At 31.6% G+C, this 12,390-nt stretch overlaps 1 protein-coding gene across 1 annotated transcript; it reads left to right on the top strand.

The window, feature by feature from the left end:
• Positions 1-3,581: 3,581 nt before the first annotated feature.
• Positions 3,582-11,985, top strand: LOC105362085 (uncharacterized). Its single transcript, XM_011499422.1, has 9 exons — positions 3,582-3,932; positions 4,023-4,374; positions 4,732-4,866; positions 4,956-5,914; positions 6,098-6,535; positions 9,867-10,239; positions 10,356-10,628; positions 11,112-11,410; positions 11,474-11,985. Exons 2-9 carry the CDS (start codon positions 4,041-4,043, stop codon positions 11,915-11,917), a joined length of 3,255 nt encoding a protein of 1,084 aa, XP_011497724.1. The 5' UTR covers positions 3,582-3,932; positions 4,023-4,040; the 3' UTR covers positions 11,918-11,985.
• Positions 11,986-12,390: the final 405 nt, after the last annotated feature.

Below are 12,390 nucleotides of genomic sequence, written 5' to 3'. Positions count from 1 at the left end.
AGAAAATAAAACTAAAGTAAAAACTCGGAGGACCTCTCGAGATCACCTCGAGAAGGTGACGCGCGTCCATGGATTGTTTGGTTTTGCGCAATCATTCTTCTTACTCCCTAGCATTGCAGAAAATTCAAATATTTTCTGTTATACCTGCTGAGCAATTGAACATAATATTTTATTGCATGTATAATAATAATCTAGTCCATCCTAACGTGCAGTTAGGCGGCTGCAGTTTTAATTATTAACAATTCGATAAAACAAAAAAATACTTCTTTCGAATCTTTTTCAAATTGTAAATGTCGATTGCTAACGATTCCCGTAGGACAATGTTGAGCCAATTAATCATTATACTTTACGTTTATGCTTGTGATTTATTATCTTTGTCATATTGTTAAAGTAAGTTTTGGCTTTTGTCGATCAAGGCTACATATACCTACAGCGTGCAAACGAAAAATTTTACTTTTTTATTTACGTTGATACGTGACTTTCTGCCATTCATCTGTTTAAATTTTCAAATTGTATGCGTTACAATTTTTAACTTTCCCCCGTACATACATTGCAAAATTTTAATCGCATAAAAGGAAAACCCATTAGTAAAATATAAAATCTTAAAATTTAACATATTTATAAATAAATAGAAGATTTATTTTTATGTTATCTTTTTATTTATATAATCAGAATATTTACCATTATTTATCATTTAATCAGTGTTTTTAATTATTTTTAATTATAATTTATTTCTTATTTTAGGATATAGAGAATTTGTAAATTTTTAACTTTTTCGAACGAACAATAATTATATTTATGGTTATTCCAAGTTAGGCTACCGAATTCGTAAAATATATAGAATAAATAAATGCATAAAAATATTTCCATTTTAATGATAAAAGTTATAAAATTTATATACATTATTCAACTGAAATTAATAAAAAATTCTTAAAAAAAAAAAAAAAAAAAAAAAAAATTGAATTAAATAAAATAAAATTTGATTTATTTTGTGCATTCAACTACTATTAATAGCATCATTGGAACTCGTATAAAGAAATTGTTAAAGTTGTTAATTAACTAGACAATTGCTAAATATAGATAAATTTTTTATTAACATTTTATAAATATCTTAGATCGTCTAAGATGAAAATTAGCATTTCGTTCTATTCGTTTATATTTATAGCTTGAATATTTCTGTATCATTTTCCACTCCTCCTTTTTCTATACATTTTTATCAACAATTTCGCTCCATTGTACTCGAATATCTTAAAATAAGAAATAATCAAACGTCACCATCTATTAGAATATTTTTTTTAAAGAAAAAATTGTTTTAGCTTAACAATATCCGCTGTTTGCGTATAACAATAAACACTTGACTTGAAATGCTGTAACAATTCACGAATGAATTTCGAGGAATGACAAGTCTTATATTTTACGAACGTCTCGATACACAGTTGAATTATTCGTCGATAATGAGAAAAAGTAGAAAAATATGCTTTCCGCTAATTTCCTGAACAAAATGGTAAATTTAGTTCACCTTTTAGTCTTTATTCTTTACATTACCAATTATAGCATTGTAACTTTGTAACTTAAAGTACACTTCATCTACGTAATTATAAACTGTACTTTAATTCTTATAAATAATTGCTTTATTGTGTTTCGCTTGCAATTTCAAACTACACCTTTCTTATTTTTATTTCTTAAGATAAACTTTCCAACGCATTACTAATTGAAAGTGTATATAAATATCATATAATAACTGTATATTAACGATTAGTCTTTAAAGATTACAATAACGATAGTCGTATCATTGTATAAACTTAAATAGTGTACTATTTATTTAAGATATCGACTTTCCAATTTGCGCATCTTAAAGCGATGAAAATATAAAAATCCTTTATATAAATCAATGTGTTGTAATACAATGTTTTCCAGCTTCTTAAATGTTCGATTAAGCGCAGATATTTTCAATATGTCGAATTCGATTATATGGCTGGAGCAAAATGTTTGCTTTTACTTAAGCATTTTGCCGCACTCGCTATAGCAGTAGAAATTTCTTTCGAGTACATATAATAACAGTGAATTTCAACTGCTGGCTAATCCTTGGGTTCCCAAGGTTCGAGCGCAGTCAACATAAAATCATAAAACCATTTCAAAGACTTTCTTTTCAGATAGAAAATTCTGAATTTTACTTTTAGTTTTATTGCACCCTCTCACGCTGTGAGAAAGATGACCTCCGCATTGTCAGAAAAACTAAGAACTGCGTGCATTTACATAACTATTGTTCATAACGAGGACTTTACGTACTCCTATTCACCACTATCAATTGTTTCAATTTTAGACGAATTCGTCTAACAATCCAAACAAACGTATTCTTAAGAGTTATTGTTAATAGAAAATAAATAAAAATACTATGACAATGACTATCAATACACCCTAGAATCTCTTATAAAGATGCCGCTAATGCATTTTAGTTCCGAATTCTCGCCTATACTGCACATACTGTATGCATATCACGTGAGAACGACGAATTCTAAGTTTAGGTCTGTGTTTGTTTATTTTTTTCACTTTATATATATAATTACGCATACAAGACTGTTCAATATCTAGTTTAGACAAATTTAAGAACCCACCAGTATTCTTTAATTACAATGTTTGTATTGTATTGTAATAATCAGTTATATGATATTACTTAATAAATTAATGTCATAATGAAGGAACAGTATGTTACTTATTATTTTAAAATTACTTAGTAAGCCGTTTTAAATTAAAATTATATAGAACATATTGTACATTGTACATAAATAGCGTTTTTTAATTTCCAATGTATAGTGCATACGAAACTTTCGTAATCAATTCCTAAACAATAGATTAAACATTAAAATCGTATTTTTTATATTAAACTATTTTAAAATCATATGCTAATGTTTAATTTAGAGTAATTTCCAATACTTGTATAACGTTAAACAAAACATTATTTACCCTTATAATAAATAATTAAAAAAAAAAAAAAAAAAAATATATATATATACATATATACAAATGTAATAATAAATGTTTCTGTTGTTCATAAATAATTTATCGTTTGCGTATATTTATTTGTATATTTTATAAATTCGTTTAATAGTGTAATAATGTTATTCAAGAATTATTCTATCAGCGAATTATAAAATGAATGCACTGCATGTAATTCTAGGTACACGGATATGTGTAGTCGTAAATTATAGTTATATATATATATATATACACACACATATATATATATATATACTTATGCATTAAGTACAGTTATAAAATCGTGTATCGCGTCGTTGACCTATGAAAGTCAGCAATTAGCGTGTAAACATAAATATAAAACGACGACTTTTCAAGAAATTCATTCGTAGGAATAAAAATTATCGGAGGGCAAAGTTTTTTCATACGAGATGTGTGCATGCGTGAGTATGTTTTTGTATAAAATTAAAAAAGTCAAGTTTCTACCACTTGTTGCTTACACATTCGCATGCCCACGTGACGTGCATATACCCATACCCATACATAAATACTTAAATGAGAATAAACACAAATGTACACATATGCATATGTATGGCTATGTGTATATAGTTTCACTTTCACCGCTTCGCTATTGGTCCCCGCGAATTGTTCTCGTCGGCTAGCACTGTGTACGAGCGCAGCATCCAATGTAACCGAGCGCACACGGGCGCCTACACACACCTGCACTTGCGTTTCGGCAAAAAAGAGGGGAGGTGAGTGGTCTCGACCACCCCCACGCGCAGACCAAAAGGATTTCAAACTGTTGTCGACCGTTGAATGAAAGAGGAACCCAAGAGCCGAAGAGCGTGAACTCGTATAGTCTCGTATACGTATATGAGTGTTGTTTGCACGCGTGGGATTGGAAGGAAGGGATTAAATGTCCAACCGAGCTGTATGGTAGTCCTTTATTCGCGTTGGTAAGTCCCAAACTCGATCAATGACAATTAATATTCTCAGCGTATATTGTTGAATTATAGACGAAATATATTATGTAATTGTACATTTAGAAAAGAGATTTTTGGAAGATGAGCGACTCCAGTGAGAACAAATACAAATGGACCCCTGAAAGTACCACTCTTCTGGTCTCTGTGTGGACTGATAAGCAAGTTCAAAAACAATTGGAATATTCAACGAAGCCACAATTGATATGGGATAGCGTAGCTAAGTATATGAATAAGAAAGGTTACAATGTGTCGGGCAAACAATGTCGATCACGTATGAAGCAGGTTCTTGTATGTTATCGCGAGGCCAAAAGAGCTGGTACTCGTGCAGGAGTGGAACAGTATTACGAATCCATAGATAGAGTATTAAAGATCAAGAAGATGGAACATTTTAATACTAACGGCATTGACACTGTTGGTTTGTATTTTTTTTGCTTTGATAGATTTAAATTGAAAAGTAAATGTGACAACTTTCATCAAATTATTAGTAATTTTGCAATAAAATTTATAAAATAAGTAATTTAGTTACTATTCGTTACTATGTTTAGTTTAATTTATTATCCAAAGTAATTGCAGTGCAAATTGAGTAATTAGTATAAATTATCAAAGATGATTTTCTCACGAAGATGACGTAGAAAAATTTTAAAGTAATAAATATTGCGTTAATCGATAGCAAGTTAATTTAAATAGAATAGTATAAAGAAATCATCTTCTTCTAATAGCCAGATAAACAAAATTTGTATGATAATTTACAAATAACTTGTTAAATTTCTAGATTCGACGGTGAATGTGAAATCATCGCCAAAAGACATAAAAACTAATAAAAATCTTCAAATGCGTTGTAAATATCAGCAACCAACCGAGGCAATCTATAGAACCGATGTCTTATCTCCTGTTTGGAGCACAGGAAGTAAGATTTTCTTTAATTATCATAATTAATTTTTCCAGCATATAAATGTACGCTCTTTCAAATTATGCAAATCTATTTATACTTTATAGGAGACGACGATTATCCAGACTCTCCAGAGTCAAATGAAACAGTCTTAGCCAAACCATTTAGAGTTCTTTCACCGGTACGAGATGCAGCTACTAATACAATCCAATATCAAATTGGACAAACTAATAAAAAGATTGTACAACAAAATGGAGTCTGCGAAGACATGCCAATTAAGGAGATTTACAGACAAAACACCTATTCTAACAATTATTTCAGTGAAATTCCATTTCAAAATACCGTACAAAATGTTCAAAATCAGATAATCCAAGAAAATATGCAGCAAAATCAAGCCCTTTTACAACAAAATTTACTTCAAAATCAATTGTTAGAACACAATAGATTACAGATAAATCCTATTTTACGTCATAATATTCAAAATGTAAATCACGGCTTATACGCTGATCAAGTGATGCCGTACAATCAGGCACAACTGGGTCTTGGACAAAATTTGCAAAACAAGTATCAGCAGAATTCTATTAATAATCGAGCAGTGCCTCAAGAACCAAAAAAAAATAGTTTTAGACAAAATTTAGCATCGACTTATCGTCAATTTCAAGATATCGGTACACAAAATTGTAACACAAATTTCAATCCTATAGGGTTTTTTTCTCCAAGTATCTCTCCCGATATCCCACCAAATTTGAACGAAGCATTCTGCCAATCAAAAAGCGAGAAAGCCCAAGCTTTAAACGACACGTTTAATCGACCTTCGTCAAATCCATTAAATCTTGTTAATGCCGACATTACCGCAATAACAAACAATGCCACGTTCAACGACGATTCTATTTCGATAGAATTCTTGCAGGATTCCCCAACACCGGATAATCAATCGACAAAATTAAAAGACTTTTCAATGAATACTGACGAGATTCCTAACGCACCTTTTCGAAAGAAGAAGGCTGAAAAGTTAGAACGAATCATGCTGAATGCCATAAATTCTCAAAATGATGTCGTTAATAAGGTATCCATTAATTTATTGATTTACGGCATTAAATTTTTCTCCTATTATTTTTCTTCAATAAATAAAAATCCATCCGCAAATCGTTGTTCTTTAATATATCCATATAAACAGATATCAGTTCGCCAATCAATCGATAAGCTACACAGCGTTTTAATAAAATAAAAATTGTTTCTCCTAACGTAGATATTAGCCGCTCAAAATGACATGGTAACGCGGGTTCTCGACTTGGATCGCGATCGGCAAAATCGCCTGGAAAATCGCCTCGACCACCTTCTCGATGTCGTGCAGACTGCCGTCCTAAATAAAAGCTCCGACAAGAGTTGCGATATTCCGCCCCCTCCACCCGAGCCGCTTATTACGAATCTGATGCCACCCCCAAAACCAGGAGTAATACCCCCTAAGTTGGACCTGGTGCCACCAAAACCGTGTCGCGTACCATGTACAATCTCCAATGGCAATTGCCAGATGATCAATCAGAATCCTGTGATGACGAGACCTGGTGTGATATCGCCAATTTTGAGTCCGACAAGGAGAGTTGGGTCTATTTGGCAAAAATTGGGCCCCGTCTCGACTTCGCCCTTCGTCCGAGCCCAGCAGCAATTAGGATTCAGACCTGTGCAGGTACGCTTTAACACTTTGAACATTTACAAAAACATGGACTTCAAATATTACCTTTTGTTTTCCTTTTTTGTTCCGTTTACAAAGACTTTCTTTATTGAGTAATGTTCTTATAAGTAGCAAGTAGCGTGTTTCTCTCTCTCTCTCTCTCTCTCTCTCTCTCTCTCTCTCTCTCTCTCTCTCTCTCTCTCCTTAGCTCAAGATTATAATTATACTTATTATTATTGATAATTATTTATCAAATAGCTTATAAAACCAATTTAAATAAATTTAAATTTACTTGACAATTTGCTTGTATTGCCAAATAAAATAAAATATATTAAATTTGATTAAAAATCTAAGATAATTTTATTTTATATTAAAGTAAAAGGTCTCTAAATTATTAATAGTCGACGTATACTGACAATATTACAAAATATTCAATATATTTATAAATTTATATTTTATATATATATATATATATATATATATATATATATATATATATATACATTTATAAGTAAATCGCTTGAAAGTTTTTACGCAATAATATTAAATCTTTACTTTCATTGTCGTTTCCTTTAATTACTAAACAAAACTTTACTTTAATTTATTTAACTATGTAATTGTATTTTAACGAATTGAAAAAGGGAGAGAATAAATAGAAGGTAGAAGTTTTTTTTTTTACTTACAACATGTGGGCGCATTCAGAAAATATGTTTCAATATTGTCTTTGACCCGATGAGACTTAAGATAAAACATTACAAATATACGAAGGTACGGAAATTCGCTTTTTTATTATCATTTTTATTATTGTAGAAGCCTGAACAGACAACGTCCAGTCTGTCATTGATGTTTTTCGTTGTTTGTTAGGTAATTTGAAGTTCCTTTTTAATATATTTTTATAATTCTATTTTATTATGCAGTTAGAGGGGTTATGGGTGGGTAGATCACACGGTTTTATCATATTATGACTGTATTTAACGTATCGGTTTTATCTAATGTAAAGATTAACATGGCCTTGAATATGTACGATTTACGTTGTAATCAAGTAAACTGATTAATACGTGATCTCTTTTTTTTGTCATATTTACAAGAAAAAATTGCTATTTAGACAGTCCTAAACTATTTGATTGTTATTGTTAACTATTAATTATTAACTCCTTAGATGAATCTCTTTATTTCAAATTGCTTTCGTTTAAAATATTAAAGACTCGTGCTTAATATTATCGTTTATCCTTAGACGATAGTTTCATATCCACAAAAAATTACGTGGGAACAAATTTTTTATTGCCTCAACATTTGGAGGTTTCCTTAGATAAGAGATACGAGGAAAATCAATAAGATAAATAAATGGTCGGAATATTGTGGAGATAAGAAAATGTAAGGAAAAAATAAACAGTTCGATATTGTTTATGATTCTGTAACTATTATTGATTTAACACTTTGTTTTGTTTTGTTTTGTTTTATTGCCCTTCTCAGGCATTTAAATCATAAAATTATAATATGAATTATTATTTCGATAGATAATGGAAAATACATAATCTTTTATCCAAGTTTCGATCTTAAATTTGATGTATTGTGTAGCATTTGACTCGTTGATTATTATTTGACAAAAAGCAAAGCCATTTGTTTTATTATTAAATAAGTTATTTTAACTTAAGCGTTAAAATTATTACCTGACCTTTTAATATTAGTATTATCATCCAATTTCAACACTGAGAATAATAACAGCGAGGTCATTTGTATATGTAAAATCTCTGTTAATTGTGTCATATAAATCGAAGCCCATTCTAGCATCCTATTTTATCCTTGGATTTTCGCATATTCGGTTGAGAAATACTAGTCGCTAAATAAAAAACACAACTAAATGTATCAAAATTCTCCGATGCTCTCGACTGTAGCATTATGTGAGTGTCCAGAGTATAGTAACCGGTCCACTGTGAGAAAGTGGCTTTGGTGGGGGAGACGGCGGGTCGTAGTTTTGAACTGGCTGTGCTGTACTAATCGACGTCGGGTTTTTACGAACTTGACGCGTAAATTAAGATATTTATCAACTCGGTAATACTGAATTTGTGTACACTTTATATATCGACGAATAATACATTAACAAATACATTTCTTCGTTCGGAATAAAACAGTATTGCTATTCATAAAATAATGAGCCTTTTAACCGTTTCGCCGGAGGACTGCTTTAAGCAAAAAATCTAAATTATAAAGAACAAAGTTTAAAATTTCAATTAGAGTTATAACAAATTAGACGTATCGTTAAATAATAGCTTGTGTAATTGAATTGTGAATAATTGGAAGATATTTATTTTATCATGATGTATCTGAAAATTAATATTATGTTGTATATTTTTTATCGCAATTTAATAACGAATTTATAATCATACGAGTTTTATGACAGAATTATGAAATTTGGCCAACTTTCTTTTCTTCCTTATTATTCTTCTTCATTTTTTCATCTTTTTCTCTTCATTTTCGTTTTTTCTTTTTTACAAATACTATGTTACAATTTATCTAAACATTATTATTGATCATTAAATCAAAGAATATTAGTAATCATTACGAACTTCTGAGATTTTGCGATCTCACTAAAAACAATAGTATTTATTTTTAAAGGGTATGACAATAAACAAACACCAAACCAAAAAAAAAATATTAAATAAAGTTGCACGGCCAAATAAGAACTGCCGCTTTAATAATTACGGTCTGATCCTTTAACAACGTCAAGTGACTGATCCTTTCGAGAGGCAGAAGAGTTTTATATTGCTAGGGATTAAATTTATGCTTACTGCCAGTGGGCGAGCCTTGATCGCGGCATGGGCGGGTAAGTTTTTTTTTAGAAGTGAATAGCGGTGGAAGCCATAATCGGGAAAGGGAAAGTTCAAACTTAGATTGAAGCAGCAACCTACATGCAGAGGTGGTAAAAAGCTAAAGAACAGATTAGGATTTAAGGAACCGACATCGTTGACACAGAATACTACGGTCACGAGTAATAGCAAACATTTTAAGTCTGTGACATTTTGATTTTATTTATCTATTTACACGAGGGAGGGTGGGGGGAGATTCAGACATTTAGATGCAGTCTCTTACCATTTTACCCATATAATATCGGAGTAGAAAAACAAAAATTGAGAACGTAAGGATGCGTACGATGATGATTTCTCATTATATTCTTAATCAATTATGTTGAAAATTGTCACAGTGGTGCTCGCGCGCGTGCGCTTTGAAAATAAATGTTATTTATGATTCCGTCAAAAATACCTTTGTATAATTAAGTTTATGCTCGTTAATAATGATTACCAAACGCTTGTGCTTTTCGATAAAACGTAACTTTTAATTAACACAGGGCAATGATGTGCGCACTCAGTCCTCGGCTGAGCGACGCATCACCAAAGAATTGGAAATGAACATGAATCCCAAGACTCTCATACTCGAAACTGCCAACTTTATACATGCCGAACGCCACATCCAAGAGGAAGTTGAAAATGCACGTATCAATGCATCTCTGGCGAGGAAGATGCAAGCACGTCGTCGACTGTTTACCCAACGGGAGCCAACCGCTGCCATGATACTCACCGCCGCCTTTCTAGACTCCGAGATCCAGTCCATGGAAGTAGCCGAGAATGCAAAATTCAACTGGCACGTGCAACGCGAAAGAGAGCTGTACAACAAGCTCCGGGAGCACTACAACAACGTCGATTTACACTACAAGGGTACCGGTGAGGAAGAATCTATATTTTAACGATAGTCAATGAGTTTTCGGAGGTGGCTGGCAAGAGCGCTTTATCGGCGGCTTATTTGACATCTCGATAACGTAAAATCCCATTGTTTTTAGCAGCGAACGATGACGAGGCATTCGCTGCGCAAGTTGAGAATTACGAACGTTTGAAGCAGCTGCATATGCGCGATAGAGTTATTGGCGAGCCTTGTAATTCGTCGACGCCGTCCAAGGATTCAGCGTCGCAGCCGAGAACGGATTTGATTCAGACTGACGAGCCAAGACAAACGATCCAGCAATTGGCCCAGCTGGTCATGAATAGTGCGCGCTGGAGAAATAACAATCCGCCGAATAATTCGGAGTATCAACGTAAAGATCTGAATTTACGAGGTAATGGTAGAGCAATATTCGTTGAAATATTAGAATTTCGAAAGATTATTACCAAGGCTTAATAATTATTACATTAAGACATGATTAATGTTTTATATAATAAAATATTAATCAAGCACGTTTAATGTCTCGAGCCTATATTTTTTACTGTATTGAACAGAGCCTGAATCAAAATCAACAAAAGCAATTTTAGAAAATCTTAAATTATTATTGCTAGATATATTTCTTTTCGAGAATTTAATTTTTACGATCAATAATACAATAGATGATTTTAATTATAATTTTAAGTATAATGAAAATGAAACATCTACTTTTCGTTCGCTTCATATTTGCTATTTTATAAAACTTGCGAATTCAACAGTATTAAAAATGATCTTTGAACATTATTTTTCGTGAAAAAGATGCCCATGATTTAAACATCAATGATAAAATGTAAAGCTATTGTGACTTAATTGTGCTCTTTTATTTAATTTCTTAATATAGGAAATCCACCAAAGCCCGTTCGTCTCAATGAAGAAGCGATGCTCTTACGTAACGGTCAGGAGTCAAAAACATTTGACAATCGTATGGAACAAAAAAATCGATTATCCCATCCACCAGTCGACGGCAAAATTAAGACTCGCGACTGGCTTCAAGACCGTTATTACTATGAGCGACAAATAGGTTCCGATAACGAAAGCGATCCCATAACTCAAGGAATTAAAAAGCGGTTATCGTACAATGGTCCAATGACCCAGAAAACCTCATCCCATCCGACAATAGGCTTCGCTAGGGATTATTTAATTAACTATGACAACAACAACAACAACAACAATATTAATGACAACAACAACAACAACAACAACAACAACAATAATAATAATAATAACAATAATATAGTTAATAAAAATAATGGTAGACAGAACTACGGCAATCAAGGGAAGTGTGTAGGCTTCGCACGCAATAATGAAATTATTATTGACGATAATAGAAACGATCTTATTTTACATGATAACAATGATCCTTTCGAAGAGCTTCATCAATTTTATATTCAAAAGCAACTTAAGATGCAGAAAAATCAGGGGATACCGTTTATGATGCAAAACGGTAAAATCATACTAGCGCAGAATGATATGATCGAGCGCTATATGCATGAAATAAATTTGCAATCCAAGCCAAATCGTGATTCCGATTCCGATAATGACGAGTTCTTGGATACAACTACGAGTATGCCGTGTTCGCGGAAAAATTCCATTACTTCGGTTGGAAACAAACAAGGAAAATCCGAGTCGGCGTGTATGATAAGTTAAGAAGAATATGTCTTGAAAATTGATTTTGTTTATTTTTAAAGATTATTATTAATACAATATTTAATAATGCATTAGCTTTGTTAAAATAATGATGTTGTATAAGATAGTATTTAATTGAAAAATTATTATTTTTATTTGTCAATTAATTTGTCAATTAAAAAAATTATTTGTCTTTATTATTTTTTATTTAGCTTTCGGCTACTCATATCCGTTTAATTAAATAAATTTTGATTACTCAATAAAATTGCAAAGGTCATTCACTAGAGTGATATTTTACGTTGTAGGTATTTTAATATAGTTTATTCTGTTCAGAGCTTATTGTATAATTAAGTAATATACTATTGGTGCAATGACCACATAAATCATTAATTTTGTTATTACTTTCATTCTCCAGAAATATTTTGGAGAATTTGTGATTTCATCGCAATTAGCTTTTGCCTTTGACAATATAGTCTTCCAGTCAATTTTATATG

Source organism: Ceratosolen solmsi, unplaced genomic scaffold (genome assembly GCF_000503995.2).
Source record: "Ceratosolen solmsi marchali unplaced genomic scaffold, CerSol_1.0 scaffold35, whole genome shotgun sequence".
NCBI lineage: Eukaryota > Metazoa > Arthropoda > Insecta > Hymenoptera > Agaonidae > Ceratosolen > Ceratosolen solmsi.
This window is presented reverse-complemented; position numbering and strand designations above follow the sequence as displayed.

What these genes read in the sequence shown, in the direction of transcription:
- LOC105362085 (XM_011499422.1), top strand. Translation starts at nt 4,041, where the DNA reads ATGAGCGACTCCAGTGAGAACAAATACAAATGGACCCCTGAAAGTACC. An exon ending in TAACGGCATTGACACTGTTG is followed by an intron (nt 4,375 to 4,731) that starts GTTTGTATTTTT and finishes TTAAATTTCTAG; the next exon opens with ATTCGACGGTGAATGTGAAA. An exon ending in GCTTCGCTAGGGATTATTTA is followed by an intron (nt 11,411 to 11,473) that starts ATTAACTATGAC and finishes AACAACAACAAC; the next exon opens with AACAACAATAATAATAATAA.